The following is a 22,041-nucleotide window of genomic DNA, read 5'->3' on the forward strand; positions in this document are numbered from 1 at the left end:
AGTAAGAACAGCCCAATTGCTGGAGAGCTCAGAGAAAAAAGTTCATCTAGCCGAAACCGGTTTGGCTCGGTGGATAGACAACCTGCGGACTGAAGGGTCCCAGGTTCGATTCCGGTCAGGGGCATGTGCCCTGGTTGCGGGCACATCCCCAGTAGGGGGTGTGCAGGAGGCAGCTGGTCGATGTTTCTCTTTCATCGATGTTTCTAACTTTCTGTCCCTCTCTCTTCCTCTCTGTAAAAAAATCAATAAAATATGTTTTAAAGAAAAAGTTCATCTAAAGGGTATGGTGCCTGGCACAGAATACGCGCTTCATAAATTAGAGCCATTAGGTTTTAAAAATGAGGACTATCACAGGCGCTATCTTGGAGGGAGCCAAAGAGGGAGCGGTCAGCCCCGAATCCCCACGGACCTGCCCGGGGAAGGAGGAGCCGCCCCTCCCGTCCTCCCGTCCTCCCGTCCTCCCTGGGAGAGACCCTCCGCTCTCTTCCCCCACCCCCTCTCCCGGGGCAGGGACGAGGGGGCGGAGGAGCGGGAGCGACACATTTTTGAGTCGTGACCAAGTGGAAACTCCCTCCCCGAGGCGGAAGCCGGGGGCGCCCCACTGGGGCCGGAGCCTCCGCCGGGGCTGGACTCGCGGCCGGGGGGCCGGGCGCGGCGGGCGGGGGGCCCCGGGCCCCGCCCCTGACCCTCCTCATGAATATGAATGAGCGGCCGGGCCGCCGGAAGCGGGAGGCCGTCCCGGTCCGGCTGGCCCCGCCCCCGCCTCCCTCCGCCGACGGCCCGCGGAAGGGGGCGTGGCCTGTCTGATAAGTCCCGCCCCCGCCCGCCCGCGCGGGGCCTTTTCCGGCTGGCACGCCCCGGACGTGACCTCGCGGGTGCGCGCTGGAGCCGCCCGCGGGGAGGTGCCTGCGCCCCCAGCACAGGTAGGGCAGTCCTTTGTCCCCGGCGCCGCCCCTCGAAACCCGGGTGCGGCCGCCAGCCCCGGCCGCGGCCCCTGTGCGCGCTGCCCCTCTCGCTCCGGCCCAGGGCGGGGGCCGGCCGCTGAGCCAGGCCCGCCGCCCGGAGACGTGGTGGTAGGAGCCCTCCGCTCACCCTGCGGGCGCGGGCACAGGGCAGAGGACGTCGCAGAAAGCCCTGCCCTCAGGGGGCTGACGGGCCCGGGCCAGGGAGGCCCGCGGGGTGCACCGGAGGAATGTCCAGTAGATCAGACGCGTGTCAGCGTGAGGACAAAAGCGGGGAAGGGCACCCACCAGGCGGCTAGGGAAGGCCCTCTGTGTGGCCGGAGTGGAGAGGGGAGAATGAAAAGGATGGAGTAATGATGATCGCTCACGTGTGGAGCAGGTGCCAAGCCAAGGGCTAGGTGCTTTATGCATATGTATTTCCTGTAATCGTCAGGACAACCTGGGGCACTACTGTTAGCTAAGAGGAAATCAATCGGGGTCAGGGAGCCCAAGGAGATTGATGTCATTGCCTGAAACACACCCAGGAGACCCAGGGTGGGGGTGACCTTAACCAAGATAGGTTCTCCCCATACTCCTCAGTTTCCTCCCAGAGTACTAGAGGGAGGGGCAGTGAGTGACTTGAAGGGAAGGATGGGCTGTCTGGGCCCTTTTTGCTGACAGTTTGTCCCCCCCCAAAAAAAAAAAATTTACCCAGCAGTTGGGTCCCTGAAACACAGCCTAAAATTAGTGTACAGAAATTAGTGTAGTAGGAGTTTCCCTGGACAGAAGTCTCTTCTCTCTGTTCTCCTGGGAAAGGCTTTTGTTGTCTGGGAAGCACTTGTCACTCACTCCTCTGTCTCTGGAGCAGGTACTAGTGGCTTTGGGGAGGGAGAGTAGGACTGGGAAGAGGCTGCTGCTGGCAGTGGGTTGGAGGAGGCCTAGTGCCCTGGAACAGTAACAAAGACGGTGTCAGCCAGGCAGGCTGTGTATACCCGCCAGCAACTGTAGGGCACGCAGAATCACCGAAGTATCCCTGTGAGCCTGGAGAGATGGAAGCACAGCCACAAAACTCTCCCAAGTCTGCACCGGCAAGCAGGTTCTCTGACCACCGACCAGATGTGGTGGGAAGGGCCTCCGGGTTGCTGATCGGGGCTTCCTTTGCTGGCGGCACCCGTGGCTTTTCTGCTGTAAAAGTGGGGGATGAAGGCCTGTGGGTTTTTCACGGAGACCTCTGCTCCAGCCTGGCTCAGCTTCAAGTCTTGGCCTTTGGGTTGGGATGTAAAATGTGGAGGATTAGGAGTGGGACCCAAGCCTCTGAGTTTGAGCCTCAGGAGACCAGAGAGTCAGATCCTGGTGGTACAGGACCACAGGGGCACTTACTGTTAGGCCATTTGGTAGATAAGAGGTTCAGGGTTCACCGGAGAGCCCACAGCTATGATGTAGCAGAGATGGATCCGAGTGCAAACCACTAGAGTCCAGAGCCCAAGCCCAGCCCCTTAGGGAGTGGATTCACCCCAACAGAATATGTGGCCGTGTGTTTGCTATAGTGGAGACCCTCCCACCAAACACACACACACACACACACACACACACACCCCACACTCCCCACACACTCCCTGTGGGGCAATAGGGATGGGGAAGTGATGATGACCAGAGGGGACAGAGACACTTTCTATTCTCAGATTCTCAGCTATGCCGGCCCAGGCCTCATCCCCAGCCTTTGCATCTGGGCTGAATCGGTCTCTCCCTTCTCAGGGTGGACTGGTGTAGGAGGGGCCGGAGGCACTGTAGGGATCGTCTGCCAGTGTCTTCAGCCAGGGGCTTCTTCCTGATGAGGTCTCAGGCTTTGGTCTTGGGCCCAGGCCCATGGGCAGAAATGATTCCACTGGGCACCGGGAACCTACCTGTACACCCTGGCCTTGAACTAAGGGTGCAGTGGAAGCTGTGGTCACCGACTAGGTGGCCTGAGTGAGGGTGCCACGATGGAGGGAGAGAGGTCTGAGGTGGCACATGTGAGTCATGAGACTTGAGTGAATAGAATGTCAGGAGGTGGGAGCTGGTCCCCTCAAATGACCCCTGTGGGCCAGGAGTTGTAAACCCTCTGCACATTGCTTGCTGTTGAGCTGGTCCCTCCTTCCTTTTTTCTTCCCTGGAAATATTCCGAGTCTTAGAATCCCAAAGGACTCTCAGACTCAAGATGCTGACCAGTAAGTTGGGCAAAGTTCAGGGATTTATTTATTTATTTATTATAAAGGTTTTTTGTTTTTTTTTAATTGATTTTTTTTACAGAGAGGAGGAGAGAGGGGTAGAGAGTTAGAAACATCTATGAAGGAGAATCATCGATCAGCTGCCTCTTGCACACCCCCTACTGCGGATGTGCTTGCAACCAAGGTACATGCCCTTGACCGGAATCAAACCCGGGACCTTTCAGTTCGCAGGCCCATGCTCTATCCACTGAGCCAAACCAGTTTTGGCAGGATTTATTATTTTTTTTTTAAACTATTTGTATTGATTTCAGAGAGGGAAGGGAAGGAAAGAGAAGGGAGAGGGAGAGATGGAAACATCAGTGATGAGAGAGGATTATTGATTGGCTATCTCCTGCACGCCCTCTACTGGGGATGGAGCTTGCAATTCCCTGACTGAGAATCAAACCGTGACCTCTAGGTTCATAGGTCAATGCTCAACCACTGCTCCACTCTGGCTGGGCTGAGGACCTGTATTTTTAACAAGCTCAAGTGACTTGTGATGCATGTGGTCCTCTGACTAGACCTGGAAAATTGCTGTCCCAGGCCTCCCAGCCAGGCAAGCTGTAAAGAACCCCTTCCAAGCCTTCTGGCAGATAAGAGACTGGTGTGCCTAATGGTTTTCACAACTAAAGTTAGATGCATTCTCACTTGGAATGCTGTCATCAGCTGAGCTTCTCCCCTGTTTAAAATAAGCCGGTTTGGCTCAGTGGATAGAGCATTGGCCTGTGGACTGAAAGGTCCCGGGTTTGATTCCAGTTAAAGGCATGTATCCTTGTTGTGGGCTCATCCCCAGTAGGGAGTGTGCAAGAGGCAACTAATCAATGTTTCTCATCGGTGTTTCTAACTCTCTATCGCTCTCTCTTCCTTTTTTTTTTTTTTTTTAATATATTTTAATGATTTTTTTACAGAGAGGAAGGGAGAGAGATAGAGAGCTGGAAACGTCGATGAGAGAGAAACATCAACCAGCTGCCTCTTGCACACCCCCTACTGGGGATGTGCCCGCAACCAATGTACATGCCCTTGACCAGAATCGAACCCGGGACCCTTCAGTCCACAGACCAACGCTCTACCACTGAGCCAAACCGGTTTCGGCTCTTCCTTTCTTTGAAAAATCAATAAAATATATTTTTAAAAAATAAATAAATTAATTAAATAAATAATGGAGCCCAGTTGGAGTGGCTCTGTTAGTTGAACATAGTTTTGTGCACCGAAGTGTTACCAGTTCTATTCCTGGTCAGTGTTCATATATGGTTGTGGGTTCAATCTCTGGTCAGGTACTTTCAGGAGACAACTGATGTTTCTCCCTCTCTCTAAGCATGTCCTCGGGTAAGGATTAAAATAATAATAAATAAATGATGGAGTCTCAAGCAGTAGCCCTGTCTCCAGCCCTCCCCTGCCAAGTATCTCCAAAGATCCAGCTGCCCTAGATCACCCATTTATTTCTGAGCTCCTTGCTCTGTCCTGAGTTCTCCCCTCAAAGCACATTGTGCTAGGTTCTGCTATGTTCTAAAGCCCCAAGGGTCTGCCCATGGTCCCTGAAACAGGTGTTTCCGTAAGGTTCCATCTTTGAATCTCTTCTGCTTGACAGGTGTTCTCATTTAAAGAGCAAAAGTGAGAGGAACACTTCTAATCCAGAGCTCCCAATATTTATACCTAGCCTCTGGGGGGTGCCAGCCCATCCCATTTTTTTTATGGGCTACCTTGATGTCTCCCCTAGGCCAGCCCACTGGAGCTCCTTCAAACAGGCTCTTCGATTTAAGGGGAATCCATCCACATCTGTCACTTAGGGTGGTCCAGCTGGGTGGGACTGTCTGGCTCCTTCCTGAGCTGCATACCCTGAGAGAGAAGAGGGCCTGCCATCTTTAAGAGAGCCCCTCTTAGGAGCCAGGCTTCTCTGTTGGAAACTTCTGACTTCTTGTTGCTTTCCCTGTTAAAACTATTAGCACTGGCTTATCTCTCTGACCTCTGGCCCCTGAGCCTCCACCCCCATGGGTGTCTGTTCTAGTGCCCCAGACTTGCAGCCCCAGGATGTCTTTGTACCCCTACCACCCTGCCCACCTGCCAAGGCACTTGTTTGGGGGTCCTTGAAATTCACCATCAGCCTGCTCGCTTTTGCTCAGAGCCAAACACAGCTCAGGGATGTATGAGGAGCACTTTGGACTAGTTTGTTTGTTGCCTACTCAGAGACTGCCCAGCTCTGCTCCATACGGCATTGGGCCACACTGCCCCTGCCTGGAGTTAGGGGTGTTGGTTCAGATCCTGATTTTGCCCTAACCAGCCTCACGACCCGACAGGTTCCTTGACCCCACAGAGTTCCTGTATCCTCCTCTACAATGTGGAAGGTGGGGATAACATCCTGTCTCACAGGGCTCTTGTGAGGATTGACATTATGTGGCTTCATCTCTAAGGGTCCTTGGAATATCATACTGCCCGATCTGTATTATGTTGTTTAATCCTTAAAACTACCCTGTCAGATAGATTATTGCTGTCAGACCCATTTTGAAGATGAGAGGGAGGCTCAGAGAAGCCAAGTGATTTGCCCAAGAGCACAGAGTTCTAAAGCAGCAGAGGAGGGATTATTGTAATGCAAATCATTTCATTCCAGAGCCCAAGTTTCTAATCGCTAACAACTCTATCCCTGTACTCCTGTGCTATGCGTTCTCTTTCTTTTTTTTTCTTTAAATATATTTTATTGATTTTTTACAGAGAGGAAGAGAGAGGGAGAGAGCCAGAAACATCAATGAGAGAGAAACATCCATCAGCAGCCTCTTTCACACCCCCTACTGGGGATGTGCCCGCAACCAAGGTACATGCCCTTGACCGGAATCGAACCTGGAATCTTGCAGGCCGATGCTCTATCCACTGAGCCAAACCGGTTTCGGCTGAGTTCTCTTTCTTCATCTTGAGTTCATTGACTCAAGAAATACTTTGGCATGTCTACCACCTAGGGTAGACATGAACAGAGGAAGCAGTGAATGAACAGAGGAAGCTCTGCCCTTACGGAGCTTACATTTTGGTCAGGACACATGGGAAGAAATGTATAGGAACGGTGGATGCTTGCCCAGGGCCCCTCTTCCTCACTGTCTGTCCTGGGGGCACAGACCAGGACCCCCTATCTCACCTCCGTACTATTTCTTGCACCTGAAGGCCTCAAGAGGTAGACATTGGCTCAATTGGACTGATGTGGGTTTGACCCTTGTGAAGGCGGAAGGATCACAGCAGGACCTGGTGTAGGGCTTGAAGGCATGGGAATCCTAAGGGGATGGGGGCAGTGGCAGTGCTGGCATTGAAGGAATGGAAGTACCATCCAAGGCCAGGCTGAGGATAGACTTTATTAGAAAACTACAAATCACCAACCATACTGCCTTACACCCACTAGGATGACTATAACAAGAAAAGATAAACAATAAGTATCAGGAAGATAGGGAGCAATTGGAACCCTCACACACTGCTGGTGGCAATGTCAAATGGTGCAGCCATTTTTAAATAGTCTTACAACCCCTCAACATAGAGTCACCATTTAACCCAGCACTTTGACTCCTAGGTATATACCCAAGAGAATAAAAAACATATGTCCAGACAAAAACTTGTACATGGGTGTTCCTAGTAGCATTATTTACAATAGCCAGAAGCAGGAAACAACCCAAATGTTCATAAACTGATGAGTGGGTAAACAAAATGTGGTCTAGCCATACAATGGAATATTCAGCCACAAAAAGGAATTAAGTTCTGATAGATGTTACAACATGAATAAACTTTGAAAACATTATTCTGATACTACTATTTGTAATGCTTCAAACAATAAAAAAAAAAAAAGTGGGAAAAAACCCACATTATGCTGAGTAAAGAAACCTTGCATAAAAGACCACATACTGGATGGTTCCATTTCTATAAAATCTCTAGAATAAGTAGATAAGTAGAGATGGAAAGTAGACTACTGGTTGTCAGGGGTAGTGGGCACAGGGATTGGAGAGTAACTGTTGGATACAGGATTTCTTTCAGAGGTGATGAAAATGTTCTAAAATTGATTGTGTTTTTAAAAAAAATATTTTTAATTGACTTTGGAAAGGAAAGGAGAAGGAGAGAGAGATGGAAACATCAATAATGAGAGAGAATCATTGATCAACTGCCTCCTGTACACCCTGGACTGGAGTTCAAGCCTGCAACCTGGGCATGTGCCCTGACCAGGAATCAAACTGTGACCTCCTAGTTCATAGGTCAATACTCAACCACTGAGCCATGCCAGTCGGGCATAAAATGAATTATGGTGATGGTTGCACAGCATGGTAAATATACAGAAAACATTTAATTGTGTGTATATATATATATATTTTTAAAATATATTTTATTGATTTTTTTACAGAGAGGAAGAGAGAGGGATAGTTAGAAATATCGATGAGAGAGAATCATCGATCAGCTGCCTCTTGCACCTTGCACACCCCCTACTGGGGATGTGCTTGCAACCAAGGTACATGCCCTTGAACCTGGGACCTTTCAGTCTGCAGGCTGACACTCTATCCACTGAGCCAAACCGGTTTCAGCTAATATACAGCATATATATATATATATATATATATATATATATATATATATTGATTTCAGAGAGGAAGGGAAAGGGAGAGAGAGAGAGAACCATCAATGATGAAAGAGAATCATTGATTGGCTGCCTCCTGCATGCCCCCTACTGGGGATCAAGCCCGCAACCCATGTGCCCTTGAATAGAACCCGGAACCCTCAAGTCTGTAGGCCTACGCTCTATCCACTGAGCCATACCAGCCAGAACTGAATCATATACTTTAAAATGGTAAATGGTGCCAAGTCCGGTTTGGCTCAATGGATAGAGCGTCGGCTTGGGGACTGAGAGGTCCCGGGTTCGATTCCGGTCAAGGGCATGTACCTTGGTTGCGGGCATATCCCCAGTGGGGCGTGTGCAAGAGGCAGCTGATCGATGACTCTCTCTCATCGATGTTTCTAGCTCTCTATCTCTCTCCCTTCCTCTCTGTACAAAAACAATAAAATATATTTAAAAAAAATAAAAATAAATAAAATGGTAAATGGTATGTGGATTATATCTCAATAAAGCTCTTGTACTCAAGAAAATATTAGCCAGACTTTCCTGCATTAATGCTGACAGAATGCACCAGGAAGTGGACTCAAGAACTTGCTGAGTGACTGGGGGAGATTCTTTGCGGTTACATTGCTGTAATTCTCATGAAATGGTTGTGGAGAAGTGATTGTGGAGGAGACTTTGATTCATCCTTAAGGCCTCAGCTTATGTGATATCCCTGAGCTTACCCCCCCCCCCCCCATAACCCTCCCTTTGTCACTCGCCATCACTCTCAGCACTTTCCTCTTCAGCACTTCCCACACTTGGAATTATTTTCTGTGGAGCCGATTTTGTCTGACTCTTGCTGGGCTGAGTTCCATGAGGTCAGGGGCTTGTCTCTATCTGGTTTACCTCACAGTAGGTGTTCAATAAATACCTATAGAGTGAATGAACCCATACAGGGTAGGGAAAAAGTAGTTTATAGTTGTGAGGATGTGAAACAGAGTTTTTTCTTGTATTATTATGTATTAATTATTGTATTATTTTCCATACAAACAATTGTAAACCCACTTTTGCCCCACCCTGCGTACACTGATAACTGGGGGAGGTCTGGGCTGGGGTCCATGCTCGCTGCAAGGGAGGGAGTGAGCAGAGTGGATCAGGGTGTCTCCTGGCCCCATGACTTTCTTTTTCCCTCTGTTTCAGTTCCAGGAGAATGTCTCTGGAAAGGAAGCCCAAAGCCTGGTCTGGCTGGGAAGAGGGGAGAGGGGTGGGGAGCAGGAATGGGGGCTGGGCGGGCCTGGGGAGGAAGTCTGTAGCCCCAGGCTGCGAGGGCGTGGTGTCTGTGTTTGCACCTTTGGAATGTGGCTGATTCACTCTGGGGAGAGCCATGTGCAGCCACTGTTGTTGCCTTGGATCTGACATCTGGAGGCTGAATTCCCAGAGGAGACAGACTCTTGCAAGCAGATGCCAACTTTGAAGGTCAAACTGAGTGATGGAGGTGCTTTAGAAGGAGGTCCAGAGCCCCCGCACCCCCCCACTCCCGATTCTGGGAGAGAGGTGAGGCCCCATCCACAGCTGTGTTCCAGCCCATAAGCTCCCAGAGCTCTGCAGTCAGACCTGTGTTCAAAAGCCAATTACTTAACAATTCACATAACTGCAAAGGCCGAGGGCCTGGCTGGTCAAGTGCTCAGCAGTGGTGCTGGGACACTGACTTGCATCGCTCCATCCAGTAGGCTCTGTGTCACCAGCTTGGCTCTCCCTGGGTTCCAGCAAGACCCCAGGCTTGCCTCTTGTTGGGTCTCAGCTCATCCCTGATGCTGATTGGACAGGTCTAGGTCAGGAGCTTACTCTAGCCTAGAGGAGACACCCACTCCTAGAACCACACCGGGAAAGTGGGAGTGAGGAGTCCCCCAAAGGAACCAATGCCAGGGGTGGGCAGAAACAGCACACAACCCACTCTGCTCAGCTGCCTCCATCGGACTGGCTTCTGGGGCTCATGCCTGGCACTGTGCTCAACGTCATGGCTCTTACTTAGTATTCTGCTGGCTATGTTCCTTAAATTCTCGGAAGCTCAGTTTCTTTCTTTTTACTACTCACCCGAAGATATTTTTTCCACTGATTTTCAGACAGAGTGGAAGGACCTGGGGGAGAGAGAAGTGAGAGAGACACATCGATTGGTTGCCTCCCTCAGGTGCCTGGTATCAAACCTGCAGCTGAGATATGTGCCCTTGACTGGGAATTAAACCTGAGACCCTTTGGTCCAAGGGCTAGCTCTAACCACTGAGCAACTGCCCAGGACATTTTCTTCATCTATGAAATCTCACAGGCTTCTTTTAAAGATTGAATTAGTCAATAAATGCAAATTCCTTGGTACCTGCCTGGCCCACAGGAGACAAGGTGCTATCATGTCTAGTTTCCTTTCTCTGCCCTGTATCTAGGTATTATGTGATCTGTTCTGTGATGGTGCAGGCAGGCGTGTGGATGTGTGCACACGTGTGCACATGCATGCAGCATGCCCCTTTCTCTCCTCCAAGGAGTCCTGTATTGTTTGGCTTTCCCCAGAGGCTTTGGGACAATATAGGACAGAGGGGAGATGGAAGGGGTTGAAGGAGAAGTGTATGGGCCTCACTTGCAGGTCTACAGGCTCAGGCCTGCCTCTGGGAGTCAGTCACCTTCCTATTCCCTCAGTTCAACCGGGGGCTGGAGGGGGCCCAGGCTCTAGGGAGTGGTGGCCTCTGTCCCTCCTATATCACGTTAAATGCATGGTGGTCATTTGACATTGGGGGACAGCACTGAACCAGGCTTGCTGATCTCATATTCTCTCCTCTAGAACCCTGGAACCTGGGGGCGAATTGGAGAGGAACCCAGGCTTGGGGATTCTCAGAAGAAGAAACTGGTGCCCAGAGTATTCTGAGCCCCGTGGACGCCTCGCAGAAACCAGGGGCTTCTGGGAAGGCAGAGAGCAGGCCTGCTGTAAGCCTTTCCAGCTTTTGTCAACTGAGGTAAAGCACCTCTCAGACTCTGCTTGGGGCCATGGAACACTAGGCAGAGTTTCCACCTCCTTGGCTCAGTGTCTTCCCTTCCTGCCAGTCCTGCTTGGTGCCACACCTCTGAGCTGCCACAGGTCTGGGGGTGCCGGCCCATCCTCACCCAACCATCCAAGTCCTTCCACTCTCATCCCAAACGCCACCACATGCACCTGTGGTTAATCTCATCTCCATGGCCATTCTGGCATTTCATATAATGGAATCATGCAATTGTGTCTGGCTTCTTTCACTGAGTATCATGTTTTTAAGGTCCATCCATATTGTACACCTGTCAGTACTTCATTCCTTTTTTTGTTAATCTTCACCCAAGGATATATTCCCACTGATTTTTAGAGAGAGTAGAAGGGAGGGAAAGAGAGAGAAACATAGATGTGAGAGAGACATATCTATTGGTTGCCTCCTGTACACACCTCAACCTGGAGCCAGGATAGGTGCCCTTGATCAGAACTGAACCCACAACCCTTCAGTACTTGGGCAATGCTCTAACCACTGAGCAAAAACATCTGGGATCAAATAATATTCCATTGTGTGGATAGTTCAGAATTTGTGTATCCATTCATTGATCGGTGGATGTTAGTGTTGTTTCTACTTTTTTGTGAATGATGCTGCTATTCCTGTATAGTTTTTTTTGTAAAGATGAAGGTTTTCAATATAAGTGTTTTTAAAAAAATCACCCGAGGACATGTTTAGAGAGTGGAAGGGAAAGAGGAGAGGAGAGAAAGAAAGAGGAAGAGAGAAAGAAGCATTGATCAGCCGCATACATGCCCTGACCGGGAATTGAACCCCCAACCTTTCTTGGTGCATGGGATGATGCTCCAACCAACTGAGCCACTCTGGCCAGGCTCAGTATAAGTGTTGTTGTTGTTGTTTTGTTTTTTAAAAATATATTTTATTGATTTTGTACATAGAGGAAGGGAGAGAGATAGAGTCAGAAACATTGGTAAGAGAGAGTCATCGATCAGCTGCCTCTTGCACACCCCCTACTGGGGACATGCCTGCAACCAAGGTACATGCCCTTGACCGGAATCAAACCCGGGACCCTTCTGTCCGCAGGGCTCTATCCACTGAGCCAAACCGGTTTTGGCCAGTGTTGTTGTTGTTGTTTTTTTTTTTTTTTTTAACAAACACTTCATTTAATCTTCACGGCATGCTCTTCCTCCTGCAAATAAGGAAACTGAGGCTCAGAGAGGTGAGTCAAGGTCACACAGCTGGAAGCACTGGGGTTATCTAGCTCTTGGCCGTTAGGCCCATGAGGTGTACTGAAGTGTTGGGGTTAATTTTTAGCAGAGCCTTGCCAAGTGCTACCCTGCAGTAAATGTTGCTTATTCTTCCATCAAGGCTCATTCAGAACTCTCCAGGTTCTATCCTGGTGAGTGCCAGTCATGTGCTCAGTGGCAATCCTCTGGTTCTACGGAAGCACCTCAGGTGGTTATGGGAAGTCCCTACCGTTGCAGATTCATCCACAGATCTGGGACTGGGCATTTAACCCCTGCCTCTGAATACATTTCAGCCTGTATCTCCTTGCTTTTCTGGGATCCTAAGGCTGTCTTTCGTATCTTGCCTTGGATTTGGCACACAGACACGTGTTTACCTGCTGGTGAACTTTGCTTCTTCCACCTTCCTTCCCTTGTCTCAGGGTGGGTAGGTGTGCAAATCCTGTTGTCATACAAGCCATGGTTCAAGTCGGCTCTGCCACCCTGCCTATGTGGCTTCAGGCAAGTTTCTCAACCTCTGAGCCTCTATTTGCTCATCTGTAATGGAGTCATAATGCTACCCACTGATACACTGATTAGGTGGTTGTGGAACTAAGAAAAGGGAGATAGAGCCCGGCCGGTGTGGCTCAGTGGTGTGTCGATCCAGGCACAAAGAGGTTGCTGGTTTGATTTCCGATCAGGGCACATGCCCAGGTTGTGGGCTTGGTTCCCAGTGTGAGTGTAAAAGACAAGGAGATGTGCCCGCTCAGTACCCAGCCCCTCACACACATGTGGGAAGCCAGTTGTCTCTGGTCATTCCCCACTGCAGAGGCAGGCTGGCACCTGGCCCGGGGAGGGGCGGGAGCTTTGTCTCTCCCTGCCCCCGGGACAGGGGGAGGCTCCCATGACTCAGTTCTGCCCAAGGAGGGGGGAGTCAAGGCCAGACTCTGAGGTAGGGAACCCAAGGGACCTCTCTCTCCTCCTCCTCATTCTGCTCTCTGACCATCTCCCATCTCCCACCTCCCATCTCCATCAGGTCTTCCAGCAAAGCTGGGCAGGGCCCATGCAATCTCTGCTGGTTGTCTTGGCCCGGTCCTCCACCCCGTCCCTAGATCTGCAGCACAGACCTGCTGCCCCGCGCACCTCCCTGAGTGGGTGCCGGAGCCCACAGCCTAGGGCTGGAGAGGCAGCCATTGGGAGGGGATGTGGACCAAGGATGGGAAGGCTTCTGGTCGCCAGAGTGGAGCCTCCAGCTCCTGCCAGGGAAACCCTCCCAGCGGCTGCTTAGCCTTTCCCAGCCCTGCCCTTCTCCTTAGCGTCTCACATTTCAGCTTCTGAGTTACTGGCACCACCTTGTGCTGCTGTGCTGCTGAGGCCACTGCACAGACAGACGTTAACCCCCCGTGTGCTGGCAGTGAGCTCCTGGAAAAGCAGCTGGGGCTCTGGGCCCACAGGGACTGAGGGAGGAAAAGCCGTCCTGAAACCAGTCCCTTTGCTGTAGCCTGGCTCCCTGCTGGGCTGTATCCTGGTCCTCCCTGTCTGCCCAAACTGAGAGCTGAAGCCTCCCTGACCCTAGGAGTTGTTCCTTTGGCTGCCACAGAAGCTGGTGTCTCTGTCACTGAGTACTGGACCTTGTCCTTTCTTGTAGACTGTGTCTTCTCCCTCCATCTTCCTTCCTTCCTTCCTTCCTTCCTTCCTTCCTTCCTTCCTTCCTTCCTTCCTTCCTTCCTTCCTTCCTTCCTTCCAGAGAGGAAGGGAGAGGAAGAGAGAGAGAAACATCACAGATGAGAAGGAATCATTGATTGGCTGCTCCCTACTAGGGACCGAGCCCACAACCCGGGCATGTGCCCTTGACGGGAATCAAACCGAGGACCTTTCAGTCCACAGGCCAACCCTCTATCCACTGAGCCAAACCAGCGAGGGCTCCCTCCATATTTCTTGCCACACCAGCTGGGCTCCCCTCTTGCACCTGGACCACTGGTCCCAGTGAGTCTGGAGGCCGTAGGAGGTTGTTAGGAGCCTGCAAGGAGCCAGGTGCTGGCAGCGACCCGCTGGGGCAATCTTGGGCAAGCCCTTGGGGTGTCACCACAGACGTGGGTGCAGTAGTGAGGATGGAATAAGGAATATGAGTAAAGCCGCCAGAGCATCAGCTGGCACTTAGTGGCACTCGAGTCCTCCTGCCCTCATGTACATAGACCTCCCTCCTCCCCTCTCCCCCTCCTTCCCTCCCCCCACACACACACATGCTGGAGCTTTGAGTCCCCCTCCTCCAGAGAGCCACTGTTTCCAGCTGCCTCACCCCTCATAGCCTCTCAGTCTGGTTTCTCATCTGAGCAGACCTCGGTCCCTCCCCTGCCCAGGCCATGCCTAGCCCCAGCCCCGTCCTTTTCCATCCTCAGGCAGGACTGACATCCTGCCTTCTCTCCCTCCCCTCTCCATTCCTCCGAGGAGCGTTGGCTGCCCAGAGAGACAATGCACACCTCCTCTGAGCTCAACAGCAACCTCAGTTGTCCTTTTCCCCTGTCCCTCTGATTTAGCCCTTTCTCCTGAACCCCAAATGCTCCCTCCTGGTTTCTTGTTGCCCCTTTGACGATCCCTCACCCTCCCTGCTACACCTCCTTGGTCCCTAGGCTGATTTACTCTCCTTCTATATTGACCCAACTCAAGGCCCCTGAGCTCTCTCCTCCTCCCCTGAACGCTCCTGGGAAGGGCCCAGGGTGTGAGTCAGGTCCCAGCTTCCAGCAATGCCATGCCTCAGGCTCCTGGTCTTCTGGGTGGACTGTCACAGCTGAACTTGTGCTTACCAAGGTCAACTGAGAAAGTGGTCAGCCATTTCATTTAAAAATATATATTTTTGTTGATTTTAGAGAAGGGAGAGGGAGATAGAGATAGAAACATCAATGATGAGAGAGAATCATTGATTGGCTGCCTCCTGCACATCCCCCACTGCAGATTGAGCCTGCTGCCCAGGAATGTGCCCTTGACCGGAAAGGAACCTGGGACCCTTCAGTCTGCTGGCTGACGCTCTATCTACTGAGCTAAATCAGCTAGGACAGCCATTTTATTTAAAACCGAAATAGTCCAGCCAGGTGGCCATATGTTGAGTTTTTATAAAGGGAACACACCTCGCTGAAGAAGGCATACCTGGTTCCTCCTTGTGGATAAGGTGAACAGCAGAGACATTTCCCTGGGGAAAGCCCTCGCAGAGGGAGGTGGAACTTTACTGTGGAGGGTGAGGGGAGGGAAGAGAAGAGGGATGAGGGCAGGAGCCCCCTCCAGTGGGCTGTAGTAACGGGCCTGAAAGTAGGGAATAGAACCAGAAAGGAGGGACAGAGGACACGGGACACATCACAGGTAGACTCCAGGCCCCCCGCCACATTTTTAAAATATATATATATTTATTGATTTTTTTACAGAGGAAGGGAAAGGGATAGAGAGTTACTAACATCGATGAGAGAGAAACATTGATCAGTTGCCTTCTGCACACCCCCCACTGGGTATGTACCTGCAATCAGGTACATGCCCTTGACCAGAATCGAACCTGGGACCCTTGAGTCTGCAAGTGGACGCTCTATCCACTGAGCCAAACTGGTTAGGCCATAGCTGCTCCTTTTTATATTCTCACCCAAGGATATGTTTATTGATTTTAGAGAGAGGGGAAGAGAAAGAGATAGAGAAACATCGATGTGAGAGAGAAACATTGATCTGTTATCTCCTGTATACACCCCACCCGGGCATTGGATCTGAAACCTAGATGTGTGCCCTGACCAGGAATCGAACCCGTAACCTTTTTGGTGTACGGGATGATGCTCCAACCAACAGAGCCACCCAGCCAGGGCTCCAGCCCCCTTTTCAAGATCTTGCTTATGAGCAAAGTGAATCAGATCGGGCTGGACAAAGGAAGTGGGCCTCTGGAGGTCAGGACCTTTTGAGCCTTCTGAACAAGCCCAGTGTCTCCAAGATCAGTAAGGCCTTGGGGGTGCTGGAGGCTGGAGCTCAGCCACTCCACCCCAATCTCTGCCTTGGCTTTAAATTTGTTGACTCTGCTTGCTCTCCCAGGATCCTTTGTGCCAGGCGCCCTCTAGTGGTTGGGGGACCCCAGCCTTGTTGGCCCAGAGATCTCTGCCTGTAGGGTAGGAAAGGAGACCAGGGCATTGGGGGATATTGGGATATGCTCCAAACCCCTGCATGAGTGTCTGACCCCCATTCTATCTTCCTTGGAGTATTCAGGATCCCCTCCCAAGCAGGGGCTTTTTGCTTCTATGGGGCTTTCATTCCTGACCCAAGAACTTGTATCCACCAGCCCCCATCTCCTAAACAGGTTGGGGTCCCACATGTACCAGAGCATGCTGGGGCTCAAAAGGCCATCTGTTCACCTGCACCCCCTTCTTACACACACACACACACACACACACACACACACACTCATGGCATATTTGCTTAGAGCACATGTGTCAAACACAAGGCCCGCGGGCCAAATCCGTCCCGCCAGGCCTTGCAATGTGGCCCGCACCGCGCTGTCATCACTGCACTCCGCTGCATTTCCATCACAATGACAGTTTATGACTGTTCAGTAAACCATTTGGCCCGCGATTTAGGCTGGATTTTAGATTTTGGCCCCTTCTCTGATTGAGTTTGACACCCCTAGCTTAGAGGAAAAGCCTCAAATTAGGATTGGGACCCTAGATTCCTGTTTAGGTTCCATCTCCATTTCTCTGTATGTCATCAGGGAAGTCCCTTAACTTTCTCTGTACCTCCTTCATGTTTCCCTCATCTGTGGTGACAGAATTCTTCTAAGGCCCCAATGACCTTTTTGCCCTTATATTCTCCTTCCATTGAGTGGGCAGAACCTGTGAATAGGGTATGACCCCCATGATTGGATTATGCTATTGTATATATATGCCTAGTTGACCTTGAGATAGAGACATTATCCTGATAATGTCAAGCTAACAATATCCATTTGTTTGACCTAATCACATGAGTCTTTTAAAAGTAGACAGTTTTAGCCGAAACCGGTTTGGCTCAGAGGATAGAGCATCAGTCTGCAGACTGGAATATCCCAGGTTCGATTCCGGTCAAGGGCATGTACCTTGGTTGTGGGCACATCCCCAGTAGGGAGTGTGCAGGAGGCAGCTGGTCGACATGTCTCTCTCATGGATGTTTCTAGCTATCCCTCTCTCTTTCTCTCTGTAAAAAAAAAAAAAAAAAAAAAAAAAAAAAAATCAATAAAATGTATTTTTAAAAAATAGGTAAATATTGTTGCAGTTTAGGTTCTTACAAGGCTATTTCTTGGATCACATGTTCTCACACATCTAGAGGAAATAATCAACAACATAAACAGACTCAGAGAAAGAGAACCAGCGATCAGACTCTCAAACCTCAGAGGGAAAGTAAGGGTGGATGGGGGTAAGGGGAAGAGATCAACCAAAGGACTTGTGTGCAGACATATGGGCCTAGCCAGTGGCCACGGACAACGGGGGTTGGGGGGAGCATATCTAGGGAGGGGTTTGGGATGGGAATGGGGGAATAAGGACAATTATGTGAGACCATAATCAATAAAAATAAAAATAAATAAATAAAAATAAAAGTAGAGAGTTTTAGCTGAAACCGGTTTGGCTCAGTGGATAGAGTGTCGGCCTGTGGACTAAAAGGACCCAGGTTTGATTCCAGTCAAGGGCATGTACGTTGGTTGTGGGCACATCCCCAGTAGGGGATGTGCAGGAGGCAGCTGGTCGATGATTCTCTCTCATCGATGTTTCTAACTCTATCCCTCTCTCTTCCTCTCTGTAAAAAAAAAAAAAAAAAAAAAAAAAAAAAAATATATATATATATATATATATATATATATATATATATATATATATATATTGTTTTCTCTGGCTGCTTCTAGAAGAGGAAATTGGAGAGATTTGAATGGAGAGAAGGATTCATGCCTGGGACATTCTCTTGTTCAGATGGAGGAGACCAGGGCACCAGGACCTGAGGATGGCTTCTAGGAACTGAGAGCCAACCCAGCCAGTAGCTGCAAGCCAACGAGACCTCATTCTGCAGCCAAAAGGAACTGAATTCTGCCGACATCCAGTGAACTTGGACCAGAACTCCAGATGAAATCAAAGCCACAACCGACACCTCAATTTCAGCTGGTGAGACCCTGAACAGGGAACCCACCCATGCCATGCCTGGCTTTCTGATCTCCTGAACTGTGTGATGATAAACAGGTACTGTTTTAAGCCAATAAATATGTGGAAATTTATCACACGTCAACAGGAAATGAATACATCATTTGTCCAAAGAGAAGAATAGCATTTTAGCAACATGTAAGATAAGAATGAGAAAAATCTATATTACCCTCCCCACAATGCCACTGTGTAAAGTAAAAATCTGCAGCAGCTTCTGTACTTACAGCCCCCCTCCTGGCTGCAGTTAAACCCACCTTCTTAGGGTTCATGTCTTTCACCTGAACTTCCAGCCATTCTGGATGAGGGTACGTTCATTTTGAGAAGGGCTGTGCTAATGACACCATCAGAGCAGCCAGATCCCACTTTGGCTAAAAAAAGGCATCCTGGAACCCTCTACTGTAGGGGATCCCTGGACTTTGGCCATCTTTAGGGTCAAAGTTTAAAATTTTATGTGATTCACCCATCTAAAGTGTAAAATTGAAAGGCTGTAGCATATCCAGAATTGTGTAACCCTCACCACAATCAATTTTAGAGCCTTCAGTGCCCCCAAAGAATCCCCCGATTAGCACTCGCCCTCATTTCCTCCTAACGCCCCTCATTCCCTTGGCAGCCACCAATCTATCTCTATAGATTTGCTTATTCTTGACATTTCATGTAAATGGAGTCATTCAGTGTGTGACCTGTGTCTGGCTTCTTGCACTTAGTATCATGTTTCCAGGGCTCATCCATGTTGTGGCATATGTTGGTGTTTCATTTCATTTTTTTGGTATTTCATTTCTTTTTATGCCTGAATAATATTCCATGGTGTAGATGGACCATCATTAAAGCCTGCTGATAACTCCTCCTACATGGAATTTGGGGTGAACTGTGGGAAGGGGAGCAAAGGGGAGGGAAGGGCACTGGTGCCAGCTCAGTAGATGATCTGCATTTCTAACAGGGATCATCTGGGGGCATTTAATTAATTACACTCTTTAAAGAGGTCTAATTTTTAAAGGGCAAGCATTCTGCGGGCTGATTTTCACACCACTCATATCCAATGTCTACCTTACAACATGCTGTCCCTTTCACCTGCAGCAGTTTTATTTATTTTTATTATTTAATATATTTTTATTGATTTCAGAGAGCAAACGAGATGGAGAAAGAGATAGAAACATCAATGATGAGAGAAAATCATAGATTGGCTGCTTCCCACACCGGGGACTGAGCCCGAAACCCAGGCATGTTCCCTGACCAGGAATCGAACCATGACCTCCTGGTTCGTAGGTTGATGCTTAACCGAGCCACTCTGGCTGGGCACGCAGCAGGTTTTAACAGGGAGACAGGGCCGGGGGGTCGGCCTCTCCTCTGCCCCTCCCTGCACATCACCAAACTCTGCCCTTCTCCCTGGGCGGCTCAGACACCTCTGGCCGCCTCCACCCCTGGCAGCCTGGCACCAGCGACACATCCACTACACTCACTGCTGCGAGGCGCGCTGCTGACCTCTAGCGAGAGCCTGGAGCGAGGTGCGGATGACCTCTGCTTAACGACCCTGGAGCTGGGGCTCAGGCAGAGTCTACATTCTGAACCACACTGCATAGCTACTAGTCCTTTCTGGAAGGGTTGGCCAAAGAGCAGGGAGTGTGTGTAGACAGATAGGGAGGTCTGAGGACTGTGGCCCCAGGGGGTAGCCTCTCAGATGCCAAGAAAAAAAGAATTTCAAGACGGTCAGGTATGGTGAAGGCAGAAAACAGAGCCCTGTGGAAGGCCACCAGTGACTTTAGCAAGAGGAGTTCTTATGAAGTTGGCTTTCCAATTTTCTCAGCACCATTTATTGAAGAGGCTTTTTTTTTTTCTACTCCATTTTGTGTTTCTGTCTCTTTTGTAGAAAATTATTTGCCCATATACATGTGTTGTTGTTTTTAAAAAAATATATATATTTTATTGATTTTTAACAGAGAGGAATAGAGAGGGATAGAGTTAGAAACATCGATGAGAGAGAATCATTGATCAGCTGCCTCTTGCACACCCCCTATTGGGGATGTGCCTGCAACCAAGGTACATGCCCTTGACTGGAATTGAACCTGGGACCTTCAGTCCGCAGGCCGACGCTCTATCCACTGAGCTAAACCGGATTCAGCATATACATGTGGTTTTATATCTGTGCTCTTAATTCTGTTCCATTGATATGTGTTTTTTTTTCTTTCTTTCAGTCAACTCCATGCTGTTTTGATTATTATATCTGTGGTAGTATAATTTGAAAGCAGGTAGTATGATACCTCTGCCTTTGTTCTTTTTTCTCAGGATTGCTTTGGCTATTTGGAGTCTTTGATGGTTCTATACAAATCTGATGATTTCTTGTTCTATTTCTTTAAAAAATGACATTGGGATTTTGATGGGGATTGTATTAAATCTGTATGTTGCTTTGGGTAATGTGGTCATTTTAACTATGTTGATTCTTCCAATCCATGAACATGGGATATTTTTTCTATTTTGTTCTCTTTTTCAATCTCTTTTAATAATGATTTATAGTTTTCAGTATATAGGTGTTTTTTTTTTTTACATCCTTTGTTAAGTTTATTCTTAGGTATTTTATTCTTTTGGTTGCAATTGCAAAAGGAATTTTCCCCCCAGAAATTTTAATGTTAGTATACAGGAAGGCAGTAGATTTTGTACACTGATTTTGTATCCTACAACTTTACTGTATTTCTTGTTGTTTCTAATAGTTTTTGTGTGGAGTCTGTAGGGTTTTCTATGTGAAGAATCATGTTATCTGCAAAAAGTGACACTTTTACTTCTTTCTTCCTGATTGGGGTGACTTTTATTTCTTTCAGTTGACTTATTGCTCTGGCAGAACTATCTATATCTATATATCTATATCTATATCTATATCTATATCTATATCTATATCATCTATATCTATATCTATATCTATATCTATATCTTATCTCTATCTCTATCTCTGTCTATATCTATATCTAAAAGCCTAAGTGACCGTAATCACAGAACAGTTGGCCGACCAGTTGCTATGATGTGCACTGACCACCAGGGGAGATGCTCAATGCAGGAGCTGTCCCCTGGCGATCAGTGTGCTCCCACAGCCAACCTCCCACACCAGCCAACCTCCTCTGGTCCCTTTCCCCATCCTGCAGGCCCTGTCTGATCACGGCCCAGATAGGCCCTGATCATTGGCCAGGCCTGAGGACCCCACCTGTGCATGAATTTTGTGCACCAGGCCTCTAGTAATAAATAAAGAGCCAGGTTCCTTCATGACGGAATGGACGACCAGTTATCATGAAGTGCATGGTGCACCTCTCGGTCCCCCCCATCCTTCGTAATGGAACCTTGTGGAGCAGTCGTGGGGCGGGGGGAATTTTGCAAAGCAGTCAAGGGGCGGGGCACAGCCTCGCAGAGCAGTGGCAGGGCGGGGGGGGGGCAGTTTTGCGGGGCAGTTTTGCAGGGCAGTTGCGGGGCCATGAGCATTGCAGTGTTCCAGGGTAGGGAGCTTCACATAGTGTCGCAGGGTGGCAGAGGCCAGTGACGGAGCAAAGCTAGGCCTAGGGACCCTAACTGCGTACAATTTCATGTGTGCTGGGCCTCTAGTCTATATAATAAAAGTGTAAACTACAATACCATTACGGCAGAATAACCAGTCGCTATGACACGCACTGACCACCAGGGGGCAGATGCTCAAGGCAGGAGCTGCCCCCTAGTGGTCAGTGCGCACCCATAGGGGGAACACTGCTCAGCCAGAAGCTGGGCTCATGGCTGGCCTCTCCTGGCACCGTGGCACCACCAAGGAGAAGCAAGCTGAGCAGTAAGGAGCAGCGAGCAGGAGGGCAGTAAGGAGCGAGGAGTCCCAGACTGTGATAGGGCACAGGCCGGGCTGAGGGACCCCTGTTCCAGGGCA

General features: G+C 49.5%; 1 protein-coding gene across 3 annotated transcripts in view; it reads left to right on the plus strand.

Moving 5' to 3' along the window:
- Nucleotides 1-800: 800 nt before the first annotated feature.
- TFAP4 (transcription factor AP-4) overlaps nt 801-22,041 on the plus strand; it is a 41,124-nt gene continuing 19,883 nt past the window's right edge. The window contains exons 1-3 of one of the 3 annotated variants that reach the window (XM_036410265.2): nt 801-923; nt 10,567-10,738; nt 17,931-18,194. In XM_036410265.2, coding sequence (XP_036266158.1) covers nt 18,184-18,194 — 11 coding nt within the window. In that variant the 5' untranslated portion in view covers nt 801-923; nt 10,567-10,738; nt 17,931-18,183. The remainder of the gene's footprint in view (nt 924-10,566; nt 10,739-17,930; nt 18,195-22,041) is intronic. The other 2 variants (XM_036410266.2, XM_045571337.1) reach the window with 2 other exon arrangements.

This window comes from Pipistrellus kuhlii, unplaced genomic scaffold (genome assembly GCF_014108245.1).
Source record: "Pipistrellus kuhlii isolate mPipKuh1 unplaced genomic scaffold, mPipKuh1.p scaffold_m20_p_4, whole genome shotgun sequence".
Classification (NCBI taxonomy): domain Eukaryota; kingdom Metazoa; phylum Chordata; class Mammalia; order Chiroptera; family Vespertilionidae; genus Pipistrellus; species Pipistrellus kuhlii.